At 35.5% G+C, this 20069-nt stretch overlaps 1 protein-coding gene across 5 annotated transcripts in view; it reads left to right on the top strand.

Annotated features, from left to right (window-relative positions):
• SMC5 (structural maintenance of chromosomes 5) overlaps positions 1–19848 on the top strand; it is a 112596-nt gene extending 92748 nt beyond the window's left edge. For 2 of the 5 annotated variants that reach the window (XM_057498584.1, XM_057498585.1), the window contains exons 18-26: positions 10967–11092; positions 13267–13323; positions 13454–13498; positions 13947–14042; positions 14472–14576; positions 14802–14921; positions 16030–16209; positions 16292–16387; positions 17511–19848. In XM_057498584.1, coding sequence (XP_057354567.1) covers positions 10967–11092; positions 13267–13323; positions 13454–13498; positions 13947–14042; positions 14472–14576; positions 14802–14921; positions 16030–16209; positions 16292–16387; positions 17511–17654 — 969 coding nt within the window. In that variant the 3' untranslated portion in view covers positions 17655–19848. Of the gene's footprint in view, positions 1–10966; positions 11093–13266; positions 13324–13453; positions 13499–13946; positions 14043–14471; positions 14577–14801; positions 14922–15749; positions 15799–16029; positions 16210–16291; positions 16388–17510 lie in introns of those variants that run through there. The other 3 variants (XM_036893431.2, XM_057498586.1, XM_036893432.2) reach the window with 3 other exon arrangements.
• The last annotated feature ends 221 nt before the right edge of the window (positions 19849–20069 follow it).

Raw genomic sequence — 20069 nt, 5'->3', positions numbered from 1 at the left:
AAATGAGTTATATTAGACTGTTAGACAGTAAGGGAATTATCCTTGAACCTTTGGTGATCACAAATCTGAAGCCTGTGCAATGGCAATAAGTACATACCTATCAATAATCATCGTAAATGTAAATGGTCTGAATTCACCAATCAAAAGACAGAGACACTGAATGGATAAAAAAACAAGACGCATCTATACACTGCCTACAAGAGACTCACTTCAAACCCAAAGACATACACAGACTGAAAATAAAGGATGGAGAAAGGTATTTCATGCAACTAACAGGGAGAAAAAAGCAGGAGTTGCAGTACTTGTTTCAGATAAAGTAGACTTCAAAACAAAGAAAGTGACAAGAGACAAAGAACGACATTACATAATGAGAAAGGGGTCAGTCCAACAAGAGAATATAACAATTGTAAATATCTATGCACCCAATACAGGATCGTCTACATATGTGAAACAAATACTAACAGAATTGAAGCGGGAAATAGAATGCAATGCATCCGTTTTAGGAGACTTCAACACACCACTCACTCCAAAGGACAGACCAACCAGACAGAAAACAAGTAAGGACTCAGGGGCACTGAACAACACACTAGAACAGATGGACCTAACAGACATCTACAAAACGCTCCATCCGAAAACAGCAGGATACACATTCTTCTCAAGTGCACATGGGACATTTTGAAGAATAGATCATATACTAGGCCACAAAAAGAACCTCAGTAAATTCAAAAAGATTGAAATTGTACCAACCAACTTCTCAGACCACAAAGGTATGAAACTAGAAGTAAATTACATGAAGAAAATGAAAAAGCCCACAAACACATGGAGGCTTAATAGCATGCTCCTAAATAATCAGTGGATCAATAACCAAATAAAAACATAGATGGAGAGAAATGACAACAATGATTCACACCACAAAAATCTGTGGGACGCAACAAAGGCCGTGCTAAGAGGGCAGTACATTCCAATACAGGTCTACCTCAGGAAAGAAGAACAATCCTATATGAACAGTCTAAACTCACAATTAATGAAACTAGAAAAACAAACAAACGAGGCCCAAAGTCAAAAAAAGAGGGATATAATAAAGATTAGAACAGAAATAAATAAAATGGAGAATAATTAAACAATAGAAAGAATCAGTGAAAGCAGGAACTGGTTCTTTGAGAAAATAAGCAAAATAGACAAACCCCTAGCCAGACTTATCAAGAAAAAAAGAGTCTACACACATAAACAGAATCAGAAATGAGAAAGAAAAAATCACTACAGACACCACAGAAATACAAAGAATTACGAGAGAATACTATGAAAAATTATATGCTAAGAAACTGGGTAAACTAGAAGAAATGGACAACTTTCTAGAAAAATACAACCTTCCAAGGATGACTCAGGAAGATACAGAAAATCAAAATAGACTAATTATCAGCAAGGAAATTGAATTGGTAATCAAAACCCTACCTAAGAACAAAATTCCTGGACCAGATGGTTTCACTGCTGAATTTTATCAAAACATTTAGTGAAGACCTAATACCCATCCTCCTTAAAGTTTTCCAAAAAGGAGAAGAGGAAGGAATACTCTCAAACACTTTCTACAAGGCCAGCATCACTCTAATACCAAAACCAGGCAAAGACCCCACATGAAAAGAAAATTACAGACCAATAGCCTTGATGATCATAGATGCAAAAATACTCAACAAAATATTAGCAAGCCGAATTAAAAAATACATCAAAAAGATCATCCATCATGATCAAGAAGGATTTATTCCAGGGATGCAAGGATGGTACAATATTAGAAAATCCATCAATAAAAAGGAGGACAGAAACCACATGATCATCTCCATACATGCTGAAAAAGCATTTGACAAAATTTAACATCCATTCATGATAAAAACTCTCAACAAAATGGATATAGAGGGCAAGGACCTCATCATAATAAAGGCCATATATAACAAACCCACACCCAACATGATACTTAACAGTGAGAAGCCGAAAGCCTTTCCTTTAAGATTGGGAACAAGACAGGGATGCCCATTCTCCCCACTTTTATTCAGTGTAGTTCTGGAGGTCCGAGGCACGGCAATCAGACAACACAAAGAAATAAAAGGCATCCAGATTGGCAAGGAAGAAATTAAACTGTCACTCTTTGCAGATGACATGATATTGTACATAAAAAAACCTAAAGAATCTGCTCCAAAACTATTAGATCTAATATCTGAATGCAGCAAAGTTGAAGGATACAAAATTAATACACAGAAATCTGTGGCTTTCCTATACACTAACAATGAACTAGCAGAAAGAGAAATCAGGAAAAAAATTCCATTCACAATTGCATAAAAAAGAGTAAAATACCTAGGAATAAACCTAGCCAAGGAAGTGAAAGACCTATACTCTGAAAACTACAAGACACTCATGAGAGAAATTAAAGAAGATACCAATAAATGGAAACAAATCCCGTGCTCATGGATAGGAACAATTAATATTGTCAAAATGGCCATCTTGCCTAAAGCAATCTACAGATTCAGTTGAATCCCTGTGAAGATACCAACAGCATTTTTCAACAAACTAGAGCAAATAGTTCTAAAATTCATATGGAACCACAAAAGACCCCAAATAGCCAAAGCAATCCTGAGAAAGAAGAATAAAAATGGCTGTATTATGCTCCCCAACTTCAAGCTCTACTACAAAGCCACAGTAATCAAGACATTTTGGTACTGGCACAAGAACAGACCCATAGATCAATGGAACAGACTGGAGAGCCCAGATATAAACCCAAGCATATATGGTCAATTAATATATGATAAAGGAGCCATGGATATATAACGGGGAAATGACAGCCTCAACAACTGGTGTTGTCAAAACTGGACAGCTACATGCAAGAGAATGAAACTGGATTATTGTGTAACCCCATACACAAAAGTAAACTCAAAATGGATCAAAGGCCTTTGTGTAAGTCATGAAACCATAAAACCCTTAGAAAAAAAGATAGGCAAAAATCTCTTGAATATAAACATGAGCAACTTTTTTCTGAACACACCTTGCCAGGCAAGGGAAACAAATAAAAAATGAACAAATGGGACTACATCATGCTAAAAAGCTTCTTTTCTATACAGCAAAGGACACCACCAGCCGAACAGAAAGGCATCCTACAGTATGGGAGAATGTATTTGTAAATGACATATTCAGCAAGAAGTTAACATCCAAAATATATAAAGAACTCACATGCCTCGACACCCAAAATGCATATAACCCTTTTTAAAAATGGGCGGAGGATATGAACAGACCCATCTCCAAAGAGGGAATTCAGGTGGCCAACAGACACATGAAAAGATGCTCCATATCGCTAACTATCAGGGAAATGTAAATTAAAACCACAATGAGATATCACCTCACACCAGTTAGGATGGCCATCATCAACAAGACTAGGAACAAGAAATGCTGGTGAGGATGCGGAGAAAGGGGAACCCTCCTACACTGCTGGTGGGAATGTAAGCTAGTTCAACCATTGTGGAAAGCAATAGGGAGTTCCTCAACAAACTAAAAATAGAAATACCATTTCACCCAGGAGCTCCACTCCTAGGAATTTTCCCAAAGAATACAACTTCTCAGATTCAAAAAGACATATGTTGCCCTATGTTTATCACAGCACTATTTACAATAGCCAAGATACGGAAATAACCTAAGTGTCCCCTCAGTAGGTGAATGGATAAAGAAGATGTGGTATATATACACACGGGAATACTATTCAGCCATAAGAAAGAAACAAATCCTACCATTTGCAACAACATGGATGGAGCTAGAGGGTATTATGCTCAGTGAAATAAGCCAGGCAGAGAAAGACAAATACCTAATGATTTCCCCCATTTGTGGAGTATAACAACGAAGCAAAACTGAAGGAACAAAACAGCAACAGACTCACAGACTACAAAAAGGGACTAGTGACTAAAGGGAAGAGCGGGTGGGGATGGAGGGAGAAGGGGATTGTGGGGTATCATGATTGGTACACATGGTGTGTGTGGGGTCATGTGGGGAAGACAGTGTAGCTCAGAGAAGAGAAATAGGGACTCTGGCATCTTAGTACACTGATGGACAGTGACTACAATGTGGCATGGGGGGTGCCCTCGATAATGAGGGTGAATGTAATAACCATATTGTTTTTCTTGTGAAACCTTTGTAAGAGTGTATATCAATGATACCTTAATAAAAAAATAAAAAGTAAAAATAAACGTTAGAGTAAAGGATAAAGAATAAGAAAATTTAGCAAATCAAATCCAATAACATATAAAATAGTAATACATCCTAACCAAGTGAATTTATTCTAGAAGTACAGGATTGATTTAAAGTTTGGAAATTCATCAGTGTAAGTCCATCTTAACAATTAAAGAAAACCCAGATGATCATTTCAATATGTACAAAGAAACATTTGACAAAATTCAGCATTCTTTTATGATAAAAACTTTTCTGCATCTAGGAATGAAAGAAAACTCTTATATGTTTTCAAGTTCTGTGAACTTGGTTTTGGTAAGTTTGAGCATGCAGAACAAAAATTATAACAGACAAGGAATCAGGAGTCCTACTTGTGCAAAATTAACTTTGGCTCTTTAGTAGATGCTGCTAAAAAGAGGCAGGCTGCAAACTAGGAGATTATATTTGTGAAATACAAAACCTGACAGAGGACATGTACTAAGACAAAGGGCCCAAATCAAGCCTAAGGTCTGTTGATGTATGTTCTCTGCAACCTAAGAATAGTTTTTACATTTTTATAGGCTTTAAAATAAATGAAACAGAAGAATATGTGATACACTGTATGTGTTCCTCAAAACCTAAAATACTTACTTACTGGCCCTGGATAGAAAAGGGTTTGCTGACCCCTAATACTATAAAAAGAACTCTTAAAACTCAGTAAAAAGAAGACAGACAACCCAGTAAAAAATGGGCAGCAGATCTTAAAAAGGATTTCTTAACTAATGAAAGTATACAGATAGCAAAAACAAAAGGCCCATGAAAAGAAGTCCAACCTTATTAATCAGAGAAGTGTGAATTAAATTCAAAATGAGCTACCAACACAGACCCACTAGAGTAATTAAAATTTTCCATGTCACCATACCAAAGTGCTGGTGGAAGGGTAAAGTAACTGGAACTCACACTAGCGGTTGAAATTTAAAGTATATAACCGCTTTGGAAAACTATTTGAGACATTCTTAAATGCTAAACATACATCTGCCAAATGATCCAGCCAATTCCTCTCCTAATATTTGTCAGAAGAAATGAAAGCATATGACCAGCAAGATTAGTACACAAATGTGTACCAGCTTTCTTTGTAATAACTAAAAACTGGAAACAAATGTGCCGCAACAGCTCAATGAGTAAACAAGTCATGGTAAATCCATACAGTGGAACATTACTCAGCCATAAATAGAGAGTGAATTGCTGATACAACATGGTGAATCTCAGTTATGCTGAGTGAAAAGAAGCCAGGCCAAAAACTATATGATTCCATTTACATGAAATTCTACAAAATGCAGAATGTCTAGTGACAGAAGTAAACTTGGTTGCCTGGGAAGGATACAGGGGGATGGATTACAAGGGGTACAAAGCTGTTCAACGTTACAGATAAGTTTATTATTTTGGTGATGGTTTCCCTGGTGTATATATTTGTCAAAATTCATCAAGTTGTACGTTGTAACTATGTGTTGTTTATTCACCAATTATACTTCAAAGCTGAAAAAACTGAAGGAAGAAATTACAATTTTATCATTTGTTTTGATGAAGTATTTTTTCCAGTATTTTCGAGTATGAAATTGTGAACATATACAAGAGTAGAGAATACTGGTAACATCCATGTGTCCACTCTTCTTGTTTAGCAAATGTAATGCTTTACCATACTTGTTGCAGATTTTTAAAACTCGAAGCCCCCTTGTACCCTTTGCCATCAATTATTCTACTTTCCCAGGGTTTACTGCTCTCTGGCAGTGGTCTGTAAATGATTCACCTTTACACTTCTCAGAAACATACGTGTTGTGTAAAAGTAAACTGTGGTAGTATCTTTTTGTGGAAAGAGTCCTTAGATGATGGGTTTTAGGAAATAGAGACATAGGCTTGCGCAGATGAATGGAAAGATTAAATCAGAGTAGAATAGCAGAGAAGCATCTTAGAGTAGGCAAGCACTAATACACCTAGTTAAAGGGAGCTGACAGGTTTGATATGCTAGGATTGGTTAGTTCACTTTGAGCAAAGGCCAAAGGCTTGGAAGATGGAAAGTCTCCTCTTCCAAGCGAAAAAAAAGGTGGCAGGAGGAGAGGAATGCAGCAGAGCAGAAGTGGCAGTCATCCTGAGTATGTAGAAGGGATCTGGCAAAAAGAAACTAATGATAGTACCCCAACGGGGTGGAAGGCAGCATATGGAACTAGCTGCCATAGGAGAGCCCTCATCAGTGTTTATTTCATAGGAGGAAGTTGTCTGAGTGTCATGTGTTCTTTTGGGTAAATAAATGTAGAACCCATGCTAAAGGTTCTTCATTGATTGAGCCTGTGAACCTGGTTGTTCAGTTTAGGAAATGGTATGGTAGAAGAATTTCATGAAGAAATTGACCAATCATGCATATACTATATGGAGCCTTCAATCCAGTCACACAATACAATATTTGATACTGGTGCCTGAAGTTTTAACTGTTAAGGAGCTTAAAATTATGGATTTGTGTCATGTTTACAAAGTGTTATAAAATTATAATGGCTTTGGAGTAAGCATTCTCCCAAACTTTTAACCCATTCCTGACATATACTTTTCCAACAGCCTTTTTCACATAGATGTGCTAATAGGTCAAACTGACAGTATTTATTCTCTTAATGATCCATTTTTTGTTAATATAGCAGAAATATTAAAATTTCTAGTGCAGAGTTGGAGACTACTTTGGAGAGTTGGAAAGTTTATTAGAAGGAGATTTTGTTTCGATCTTTGAGTCACTAATTAATTTTTTATAAGGACAGCCACTTTATACTGTCTAGAGAAATAATCTCTGATTAGGTGCTTGTCCCTCTAGATTTTGTTACCTGGAAATAATAGCCACTCAGTTCTCAGCCACACACCTACACAGCACCACCCCCTTGACAGGTTTTTCCACACTAATCATACTTGATACTACCCGACTGTATTTTTTATTTCCTCAGTAATATTTTGTACCATTCTGTTTCCCTTTTTCTTATGCTGATCTGAAAATTATTGAATGCTCTTTATAAATTTTTTTACCAACTGTTTTGTAAGGTTCTTTTATTTCTTGCACTGGGTATTTGATAAATGTTTGCTGCTGACTGAACATAGTCACTAACCACACATTTTAAATAGTCAAGAATGAGTGAAAGAATATAGAGTTGAATAGGTGAATGCTAGTTCACTTCTCTTTCTGTTTGCTCTTTTTGCTTCTCATGTTTGCTCTCATTTAGCCATACATGTCTTCCTAGTCTTCTTGCTGTCCTGCTTCACTTGAAACAAGGAGAATTCTTTTCTCCTTGTCCCTTTGAACTAATGGCAGGTTGCACCATGGAGTCATTCCTACCACTTCTGGTTTTTGTCCTTTACCCCAGTTATGAAAACAAGTTCACAAAAGATTGACACACAACTTGAGTTGAGGTTGTCTCCACAAGGAGACTTGGCAGTAGCTAACCATCTTGGCGTTTGATGCTTCCTCAGATTATTGCAAGGCAAATAGACCTACAGAATCCCCAGAGACAGGCAAATGTTGGTGAGCCTCTGTTTGGTAATTATGTCACTAACTTTTGGAATATTTTTAGCATAAGTTAGTGAGTGACTGCATGTGAATCATCCCAATGTGGGGTTGGACAGAAGGTACACCTTTTAGTTGCTTTTCACATTGGGCAGGTTTACTAACCGCTCCAAAGCCTTTTTGTCATCTGCAACCATGGGGGAATTTTGATGCCTACCTAACTTGCAGGCATATTGTGATATTCAGTAATACTTGTCAAGACATGTAGGGTGCTGGGTGCTGCCTAGAATACGTGCTTCCTTAAAAAGTATAAATTTATAGCAGGATTAATACTAGTTGTAAGAACTGGAGGTTTTTAAATTATTTATCCTAATACTAAATTTATGATTTCTGTACTTTATCTAACATTCCTCTCTACCTACCTGCTTACCTCTCTCCCATACCAAAACACAGTTTGAGAGGAGTTATTTTATTTAAATAAGATACATATTTATGGGGATAATAAGTGGATAGTATTATTGCTTTTACTGTATTGTTTACTGTTAGATAAATTGAACAGAATTTATAATCTTGTGTATTAAAAAGTCAAGAACCTTGACTTCTGAATTTCAAATTTGATATTAAAGAATACTTTTAATATTTCTAAAACACGTACCCTGTCTGATATGTATTAAACATTATAGTTAGCATTTGAATTTGAAAACAGATTGGAATGAAATTTGATGCTAGTGGTTGTATTAAAGGAAAATTGAAGAAATGTTATAATTTACAACCAGTGTTTTAGTGAAAGTTCATTACTAGAACTTAGCTCCTTTCATACAGAAAATGGTCTTCATTTTGTTTGACTATTATTTTAATTAATTGTTAAATGGAATACTTACTGCGTTAAATGTAATATTTAGTAAGAAATTTCTGTGTACAATTCTGATTTTTGCCACTAGAGGGCCCTCTTTTACAGCTGCTTTTCTTAATGTCAAGGTATTTCTGTACACCTTTCATGACAATTGAACTTCTTAAAGAGTTTTGGAGGAAAGATAATACTTATTAATTTCTTTCAGATTATATATCCACAAAGTAATCTCTGAGATGTTGGTGGGGGATAGTTTTTAAATTTTCCTTTTTCTCCCTATGTCTCAAGCAGATGAAATATTTCTTTTGTCTGTTAACTGTTAAAGGCTAGACTCTAAGCAGAAATGTAAATAAAGTCTTTTACACCAGACTGACTTGACAACATTTTATCTTCTGTCATCATCTACTGCCTTTCTTTCTCCTCCTCACCTCCCACCCCCTCCAAAAAAACCTCAGCAAGAATGGTTGGGGTGAGCAGACCAGGAGCTTTGTGAAGGGATGTTACAAATGTGTATGTATAGAAAGAACATTTTCTCTGGTATTGTTAGACATAGGCCACCAGACAGAAGCAAACGACTGAATTAGGTTTTGTCCTCCTAAGCCCAGAGCACCATACAGGCAACTCAGGCATGTTTCTTTCCCATAATGTTCTAATCCTTCATTTTACCAAAGTCCAGAGAAGCAGGAAGCAGGAATGGAAGACTGCAGGAGTGTTTCCTCGCTCTCTAGCTGTCCCATGTTTTACATTCACCTGAGTGTGACACCCCTAGAAAGCAGAATAGGAATGACTGGGAGTCTTTTAACACTGTCTTTTATTTCTCTCCAGGTGTAGAAACTGAATAATTAATCCAATGAAGCCATAATCATAATGCTAAATGATCAGTATAAAGCTTGCTTATATTTTTAGTTCAGTCTGGTATATATTCTTACTTTTGTCTTAGTTTAGTATGCTATCAAAATTGTGTGCATAAAAATCAACTGAGGACCTTGTTAATAATACAGATGCCAAGTATTGGCCCTGGAGATCTTATTCAAATAGATCTGCTATGTGGCTGGAGTATCAACCAAATCAATACTGTTTCAACAGTCTTACCCCACCCCACCCATCTTGTATTTTTGTGTGCAGACTAAAGTTCGAGATTTAATGGTTAAGAGCAAACTTAGGCATGTTTCCTTTCTCCAGAACCTACTGACCTGCTGTTTCCATAACCTTTAGCAAGTTTCTTAGGATCTCTGAGCCACATGTAAATAAAGAGATAATACATTTAAGATCCTAATGAGTATGAGACTAACGAACATAGAGGATAGCGGTTAAACAGTGCTTGCCCCACAGAAGGCCTTTCTGTTGATGGCCTCCTTGTTCGTTACACATGAAACTTGCCATCTGGCTCTTGCCTGCCTCACCACTCTCATCCTTCACATCCTTACTTCTCCTCCAACCGTTTTAAGATTTCTTGTTCCCTGAACAAATGGGTCTTTGAGGCTTCCATGGCTTATTTGTAATCACCTATCCTGGGAATGCCTTCTGTTGCTTTCTGTTTAGTACTTTGTTACTTGTCTTTTAAGATCATTCACTTGTTGCAGCTTCTGTAATCACTGTGACCTTCCTGCATCCCCTGCCCCCAACATATACATATTCTCTCTGCTTTCCTCTCTCCCACTGAGAGACATCATGCTGTAATGAGAACATGAGTCCTAAAAGCAGGCCTGGATATGAATCCTAACAGCCTGCAACTAAATGTGTGAGCTTGGACAAGTTGCTTTAGTTCCTCTCAATCTTTTTTTTTTATGTGCAAAATGGGAATGACATTACAGTATCATGAGAAATAAGGGAATAATGTGTGTGATGCACCTAGCGCATAAACCTTCAGTTAGTAGCTCTTTTATTATGATGATTTTGTGTATCTTTCTCTTTATTCATCTTTCTATGTTCATACATAATAAAATACTGACATTTAATAGGTTCTGAGTAATTTGGTGAAGGAATGAACAGGTCCATGAATAAATGATAACTACATGAAAGGCACTTGGAAAACTATCCAACACTATTTATAGAGATTCTATTTACATTTGAGTGCTGAGTTTTCTGATATGAAGCCTATGTACTGTTTTTCAAATTTTGAGTACAAGTATTTATAGCTAAGTTAACCTGTTTCGGAAAAAGGCAGTTAAGTTTGAAAACTCTTATGGATTAGAAAAGTGCCATATTGATGTGCTGATACATCTTAAAGTTTAAGTTGAAATTTAACCTTTACAATAAAAGCACTCATGATTTGAGATGGTTTTCGGATTTGCTTATCACAATTGAAATTCAGTAACTCATTTGATCTAGTGAGGTGGTGTAATAAGGCCTCTGAATTAACAGTGACATACAAATTTTCAAAATCTTTCTTTTTCTTGTAATAGCAACATTTCATTGAGTTGGATGAAAGTAGACAGATACTATTGCAAAAGTGCAAGGAACTTATGGACAGAGCTAAGCAAGTATGTAACCTGGATGCAGAGCAGACCATTCCTCAAGAGTATCAGACAGTAAGTATAAAAAGTATATGATGTTACAAGCTAATCTATCTAACATACTACTTTTAACTTTAAAGTATGTTAGGCATGATAATGGGCCTAACATGACGTGCCATAAAAAATAGAGGATTTTTCCCATTTTTAAACTGAGTAATGTATGTAAAGTAATTCTGCTTAATGGAGTTTTTGTATCATTCAAACTTGGGTACCAGTCTTTGCTTAGTGCTAAAGTTACTAAACACTGGTATCACCTTGAACAATTAGTCACAGCATTCATTCTTCCAATAATAGCCTTTTTTTCCCCAAGCTGCGTTTAAGGGGGTGGTGGGGTCAGGAGGTGTGGTGTAATTTTTCATGGAAAAATAATACCAGTAATTGGTATACACGAAACAGTAAATAGAGGTGGTATTCAAAGGCAAAATGTAATTTTTTTCCTGGAAATTAGGATGTTTGTTTAGGGTTCCATGGAATGTGAATCTTTAGGGTAACAGCTGTTGGTAAGGAAAGGAGAAAAGAGCCTTTCCTTCTTTCCTTTATATTTTACATTCAGACTTTATATTTTATCACTCAGTTCATAAAATGAGATGCTGTCCTTTGGTCTAAGTTCCATCATTAATTAATTACATAGCCCTGGGACCGTAAGCATTATCTGACAAGTAGGAATAATACCTTGCCTTACATATCTGCTCTCTCAGAGTAATGTCAAAATAAAATAAGAAAATGAATAGAGAATGAACTTTTATATAACTGGTATTTGTATGGCTTTTTTATCTATTTCAATAGATAATGAAGTGTCTACTAACAATATTAATAGGACCAAAAAAAAGCTAATTTGGATTATAATTTTCAAATCCTCAAAGATTTTACTCTTTAATATCAGACCCAGCAGCACAGGGAGTGGATCTTTTTTGGATTCATAGTAGGGATTTAGTAGGTATTGTAAGACAAAGTGGGGAACCGTTGCTCCTAAAAACATACTAGGACTTCTTCTCCAAAATACGTTATGTTATAAAATAAATATTGGTACAATATTTATACTAATTTTTTCTTTCAGAAAGTATCACAATAATATCCTTGATAAATCATACAGTTTTTGAAAGCAACAAAATTAGAAGACAATTCATATGTTCAATAAAATGTATTGATTACCTGGTATGTATCAGGCTTTAAACAAGACACATAAATACTTCCTTCTCTACTGAAATTTATAGTCTAATTTGGAGAGTGGGCCACACACAACAAAAAAGCAAATAGATAATGTCAGATGACAAGAGGTATGAAGAAGAAAAACAAGGTAAAGAGGACAGAATGTCAGGGAAGGCTCCTTTGAGAAGATGCTGTTTTTGATGAGTATTTCAGTGGACATGATGAATAAAGAAAATAAATCAGGTGAATGTTTAAGTGAAGAGTATTTCAGACAGAGAAAACAGCTCTTATAAAGCTCCTGAGGCATTTTTCATAATACAAGGGATCTCAATGGGGCTAAAAATTATAATGCAGGCAGGGTCAGATCATGTAGGAGTTTGGGTTGTCTTTTGAGGTGGAATCCCCTGGAGGATTTTAAATAGGAGTGATGTGACTCTCTTTGATTTATAAAAGAGCTCTCCGTCTGCTATATGGGGAATAAAGTAGGGGTTCAAAATGGAAGCAAGAAGCTATCTGGAAGGTAATTGCTTTGGACCAGACAGGAGATTACAGTGACGTGGGTTAGGGTCGAAGTACTGGGTGGAGAGGTTTACGGACCTGAGGAATCTTTTCATGACAGCAGCAGGACACACTAATGGTGAAGGGTAAGAGAAGCTCTGAACTTCTCCACTTAATGAGGTAGAAAAGATAAAGGAGGAAAAGGTTTGCCCAAATTGGTGGGGAAGGAGTGAGCTGAAGATTTTTTTCATCGTCTTAAATGTGATGCCTCTTAGAAAGTCAAGTGAAGGTACCGAGGAGGTGGTGGGCCTATGAGTTGGAAGCACAGTGGACAAGTCAGAATTCGGCAAAATACACAATATCCGAAGGCCTGTAGAAGTGAAACTGCTTTCTAAATGGTGAAAAAGAAAAGACATAAGATTAAGACATGAATGTAATGTGGCAGAATTTTTGTCAGGGGTTGAAGATTCAATTTGTACTGTGTAGTGTATGAATTTTGCAGGTTGTGCTGGCAAAACTGTACTGCTTGTCTCCCTCATTAGGAAGGTATCTACTCCAATTTGTCTCTGTGGCATGGACTCAGATGGTGTAGTACTGCGGTGAATTCTGCCGTCAAAGTAATTGGGTCCTTCAGGTGCTTTTGTAGTTCTTCATAAGTACAGTATCAAGTTCTAACTTCTTGCTCTCTTTCAATGCCCCACATATTCTGGACCCATTCTACCAATTCAGCAAGTACCCACCATTCCAAATGGACACAGCTCCTCACCCCCCATGGTATGCAGCGCTCATTCTTTTTTCCAAGCTCCTGTCTCCCCTCTTCCTTGCTTCTCCCTGGCTGTTGGCTTTAAGGCCCAGAGATGAATTCTAAGCCTCTGAATTTTCTTAACTCTCTTATAGCTCCCTAGCATGAACTGATTTCCTTTCTCTAAATTCCATAGCCTATATGATATGTACTGCTTGTTTTAATACTGAACACCAGTAACTGCCTTAAGATGTTATCCAGTGTTGTTAAGTGTATTCTAATAGAAGACAAGTCTAAAATGTAAACTTTTTGAAGGCAAAATACCTGGTTTTAATTCCTTTGATTCCTTGTTGTGTGCTAGCATGCTGTTGAACACATAGTAGGTGCTTACTTAGACTGTTTTTCTTTTCCTTTTAATTATTTCAGTGGACATATTTCACTGTACTCTCTGTAATGGTGGACAATTTTTTTCTCATTTAGGCTTTCCGAGACCTTCCAAACACATTGGATGAAATTGATGCCTTATTAACTGAAGAAAGATCAAGAGCTTCTTGCTTCACAGGACTGAACCCTACAGTATGCTGCTTTCCCTGTTGCCTACTGAAGCACCACCACCCTCCCAACACACACACACACACGCGTGCACACACACTTCCCTCCAGTACTTGCCTCCCACTCTGTACTAGAGCTCTTGGTAATAATAAGCCTGACAGCAGGAACAATGTGCTTTAAATGCCAGATTCTGAATCTATTAGAATTTTAAATAGACTCTTCCTAAGGAACACAGTGTTCTGTGCCTTTTCTTTATAAAAAGAATAGTTGGGCTAACCTGAAATACTGCAATGTCTATTTTTTAAAGGATAAGAAATGGATTTTCAGTATAAGAACAGAAACTGCATATAGTACAATACAATTGGCTTTTTCATTTTAATGTTTTAATTGTTACAAAATTTCCTGTAATTTGATCCTATGGTAGATTTATATGAAATATTTTTTCTCTGCCAGGTTGTTGAGGAATACACAAAAAGAGAAGAAGAGATAGAGCAAATAACTGAGGAACTAAAGATAAAGAAATTTGAACTGGATAAATACAGGGAAAACATTTCACAGGTAATTGCTTCATTTTTATCTCCTGTTTTTGTCATGTGTTTACCATTAGTCATATGGGACTGGAGAATAATGCAAAATGAAATTACATGCTTCTAAGAAAAAAATGCAGTGTATGTTCTCATGACCAGATTGATATTGGTATTAAATTTGTTTTATGTAAGGTTTTATATCAGAATATAATAACACTCATCTTAAATTGTGTTTATATATTGCCTTTATGTGCAGGTAAAAGAGAGGTGGCTTAATCCTTTAAAAGAGCTGGTAGAAAAAATTAATGAAAAATTCAGCAATTTTTTTAGTTCCATGCAGTGTGCTGGTGAAGTTGATCTACATACAGAAAATGAGGTAAAATTGCATTTGAGATCTTCCTACCAAGTAATTTTAATTGTACACTAAAAGTATATGTAAATTTTTTATTTACTCTAGAGTTATAAATTGTTTTCTACAGAATTGCTCAAAGGAAGGAAAAGACCACCTGTGGGATTCCATTAGGGTCAGGGTGTGTGTGTGTGTGTGTGTGTGTGTGTCCACTGAAATTGAGTGTAATACCCAGTGGTTTCCTTCTAATGATTCAGTATGAAAATATTGGAAATTTGCTACTAATTTATTGAGCAGTAAGTTCATGCCTTACAAAGGTAGGTGAAATAGAATCACCACTAAAAGTGTAGATATGAGCTGGGATTTTCTTGAGAATAATTGGGAAAGAGGAGTAGGTGGAATTATAAATAAAACAAGGTTGGTCATGTATTGATTATAGTCAATGCTAGTTGATGATACATTGAGCTTCTTTTAGTATTATCTCTAATTCTGTATATGCTGGAAATTTTCCCAAATAAATCTTTCTTTGAAGAAAGAAATGAAGATAATACAAAACCCTTTTCCCTTCGCAGCTTGACAATTTGGGATTTTTGCATTTTAACTGTGTGCAGTTTTGCATGTATGTTCGTACATGAATATAAAATCAGGTAGTTCCTTTTTCTCCCAGTAAGAACTTTACCTATGACTCCTCCAGATAATCTGCTTAACTGAGGCATAAGGATAGCAAACATCTCATTTTTAAGTTCCAGTAAGATATTAGACCCTAGCACAGTGGTTGTTCACACAGTCTTTGGGCTTGTAGAATTAAAGGATATACTATAGTAACAAACTTAAAATATCCTTCCTCTGTGCCAGGCACTGTGAAGTTTGTTATCGTGTTCAATCCTCACCTTCATTCTATAAAGCAAGTACTTTTCTTGACCCTATTTTACAAATAAAGAAACTGTAAGTATTAAAGAACCAGTTGCTGTCTACAAGCTTTAGTCAGGGATCTCCACAGATCTATCTATGGAAACCTAGTGGCACTAAATTTTTAGTACTTTACTCTTAGAATTAATTTTTTCAATCTGTTTTCATGATAGCATAAAATTACCAGAGAAAATTGTTACCTCTTAACTTTTTTGATGTTCTATAGGAAGACTATGATAAATATGGAATTCGAATTAGAGTCAAATTTCGCAGTAGTACTCAGTTGCATGAATTAACACCTCATCATCAAAGTGGCGGTGAGAGAAGTGTTTCTACCATGTTATACTTGATGGCACTTCAAGAGCTTAATCGATGTCCATTCAGAGTAGTTGATGAAATCAATCAGGTATAGTGCTTATTCTTTTATTTGGATGTTACTGTGTCTTGTAATAGATTGAAACGTAATCATCATTATTGTCATTATTTAGGGAATGGACCCAATCAATGAACGGAGAGTGTTTGAAATGGTTGTAAGTACTGCTTGTAAGGAAAACACCTCTCAGTACTTCTTCATAACACCAAAGGTAGGTCACAAGTAACCTAAAAGTGCTCATGTACAGAAGTCCCTGTGGCTTAATCAGGTAGCAGGTTTTGGCCAAATATGTAAAGTACGACGAGCAGGAATACTCCCAAAAAGGGGAACTAAGAGGACTGCAGTAATATATTACTAAAGGGGACAAGTTCCAGTGACATACTCATCAGAAGCCTCATTATTGGCTGAAAAACATAGGAGGCATAGCGTTATGTTGTAGAACCAAGATTTCCTCCCTGCTTTTGATACCTATTCCTTCTCTAGGGAAGTACCTTTTAGTACTGAAAGAGGAGACAGGAGAATACACACCCTAGAACTCCAGCTCCCCACCCTTTCCCCAGAAGGGCCTGTCTTGGCTAACTCTGCCCTTCTTTATTCACCACTGCCCTGCCCTGGCCCAGAGGAAATCATGTAAGTGTTCCAGCAGCTTCTACTCACAGATGACTTTGATAGAAACAGAATTATCTTTATAGAGAATTTTCCATTAGTTAGAACCATTGCAATGGGAAATTTTCTTTTGTTACATCTAGTGCTGAGTAAATTATAAAACTGATGGACTAAAAAATGTATTTATTAATGTGATCAGATTTCTTTTCCTTTTTTAACTAAGTATTCATGAAAAATTTCATTGAGGAGCCCATCTTAAAATCCCAATTTTTCTTGAATAGTGTAATCTGTTTTCTTTCTCCACTCCAGCAGATACTCTGTGGCTTAGCCAGAATGTTAATACCCTATTTACTAAACATCCTGGCCTATAAACCAAACCTCACTGTTACACACTTTTCAGGCCACCAGTCCATCACAGGGCCTGAGAAGTGTTTGTGGATAAATGAGGGAAGGTATGTAGATTAGGAAAATCCTGATTCAGGATAGGATCCCAGTCTGGCAGGGTATATATTGAGGTATCTGAGAACTTCATAGCAGTTTCATTAATATTAGAAATGAAATACTCTACTATTGGCTGTAAGACATATAAAGCATTTATATGACATTTTGTTTTATAAAATATAAAGCATTTTATATAATATATATAAAGCATTTATATGACAGTTTATTTTATATATATATATAAAAAATATAAAGCATTATATGACAGTTTGTTTTAACACTTACAGCTCCTGCAAAACCTTCCTTACTCTGATAAGATGACAGTATTGTTTGTCTACAATGGACCTCATATGCTGGAACCAAATAGATGGAATTTAAAGGCTTTCCAAAGGCGGCGGCGCCGTATTACGTTCACTCAGCCTTCTCAATAAAAGTAAAGGGCCAGAAGTTTAGAATTTTTCTGTTAAGTCCTGTTAATAAGTATGACTCAACTGAGTAAAAGGAGATTCATTAAGACTAAAATACCAGTTATTTTTGGAAACCTGCTGTTTAATACAAATGAGTTGATGAAAGGAGACCACAATGACTTCTTTCTGTGGATCATCATCTGGTAGCAAAAATTAAGTCTTCAGTCTTTGTTGAACTTGAGCCCTTAGCACTGACCATGAATCATTGGGTTCCCATGTTAAAAAGTATGTACTATTTCAAATCAAAAGTACAGTGGAAGGGGTTATCCATCACAAGGAGTTTAGTTGATATGATAACCCTGAGCTCTAATTGCAGAGTAACTTTAATTACTTTTAGAGTTTAAAGATGCCTCTACATCCTAAGTCATAGTATTCTCCCAGTGTTATATTTAAATTTTAAAAATTGATATGGAAATGTCTAGTCTAATGTATAGTAATAATCTATGAGAAATCTATTCATTTCTTCCTATTAAAAATGACTACCTATCTCCACTAGGAAATAGAATTTTATGGACCTTTAAAAAAAGTTTTATGAAACTTGATACTGTAATTACATTGGTATATCAAAAAGGGGAAAAAAGACTAGGGTTCAAAAATGGTGGCAGGACTTTTTTGAAATGCCACAAGGTGGCCACAAGATGATGCAAAATGCAACCAAGAGATTGACAGAGTAAAATCAAATGACGAGGGTTTTTAAAGAATAACTCTGTAAAATGTGCATTTGGTGTTTTTTTCTTTTAATTTAAAGTCAGTTGTATTTTACATCTTAAATTTCTAAAAGCATTTTTATAATTATTTTTAGTAAGATTTTTTCTTAAGATATTTCATATGCTGGTTTCTACGATTTATATTTGCAATTTCTCAGTGTTATGTAAAGAGTGAGGGAAAGCATTGATTTAAAACCATGATGTTTCTAGAACCTAGGCTTATAGGTCCTTCCTTACAGTGTTGATTCTACTATATTATCTTGAAAAATCTAGTTTAAACTGTTTTTCTTCCAGCATGAACGAACTAGACGAGAAAATCACTTGCTTATCTTCAAGTTGCACTAATTAACAGTGCCAAAACAAATTCTGTTTTAAAAAAGAAATCTTGTAAGATATAGTCCAAGGACATGGCTTTGAACAGTGGATTGGATCTGTTCTGATAATATAAAATTATTTTTTGACTTGGTAGCTTGAATAAATTGAAGAATTGCATTCAGTTTGAGTTTTGCATATTCTCAAATAACTGCTAAAATTTATAGTATTAGGTCAAAAAATAACCAGAAGTTTATGTCCTAATGTGGACATTTCTCTTTAAAAAGGTATTTTTTCTTTATAGAAATTTTGAAAGAGCCTTCTCTTAAACTAAGTCTAATGCATGTACTATGAAAATATTTTAAAACAACATTTTTAACTAGTGTGAACAACTCACATAAACAGTGAAAAACTTGGTAACATATTAAGTGGATGTTATTATCAAATGTTTTTGTTGTTTAATACTTTGTTTTCCATCAAAATATCTTTACTAGTATGCGCTTCGTGTAGTCTGTTTATGGTCTAATTTTAGTGCCAGTCATCTTGTTTGTGCAAAATTAGTATCAGTATGGAAAGGAAGCTTGAAGATAAGGGGTGTTTGAAAATAAATGATCAATTACATTTCAGTTTACATATGCAACAGTTATTCACTACTGGTTTTAAGCATTTTCTGTTTCTCCACTAGACAAAGTTATTTGATTTTACATTAGACTTTGAGCCGTGAAGGATAAATTATGCATCATTTTAACATTAATAAGAGTAAGTAGCACATTATACTCTCAGCCACATGAAAGTTCTTGTTTCCTGCAAAAGTTGCCTTTTAATTACTAACAAATTGTAAGAACTTCAAGCAAAAGTCTGATTTGATATTTAAATTTATAAAATATTTAAAACCTTAATGACAAAATCTTCATTGATTTGTCTAAGGAAAGAGTCTTATTAAAAGGATTTTAGTATTCAAAGTGAAAGATTCCTTGCTGCTTTCTTATTGTCTTTTGGACGTGTGCTCATGTTCTTTGGAGTATGAATCTTTAGTATATGAAAAATGTAATTTTGTCCTGCTAGTGTATGCATCTGTAATTGAAAAAAGCCTTTTTGTGGGAAGTGTTAGTTGGTAATAAATGCATATTTTCATATTCTTTTGGGTGTCATTTTAAATGAAAACTCTTTTTTATTCTTTGAACCTTAAGAGTCATTTTTTTTTTCATGTTTACTGAAAAACAAGTTTGTTACGTGCCTACCATCTACAGAACAATGTTTGGCAGTCTGTGTTGAACAGGATAGAAAATTTAGTCCCTTGCCTGACTGCAAGGAAATCAGTCTAATATAGGAGCGTCAAGCACGTGAGAAAAGATAAAGA

The sequence above is a fragment of the Manis pentadactyla genome, chromosome 3 (genome assembly GCF_030020395.1).
Source record: "Manis pentadactyla isolate mManPen7 chromosome 3, mManPen7.hap1, whole genome shotgun sequence".
Lineage (NCBI taxonomy): Eukaryota > Metazoa > Chordata > Mammalia > Pholidota > Manidae > Manis > Manis pentadactyla.
This window is presented reverse-complemented; position numbering and strand designations above follow the sequence as displayed.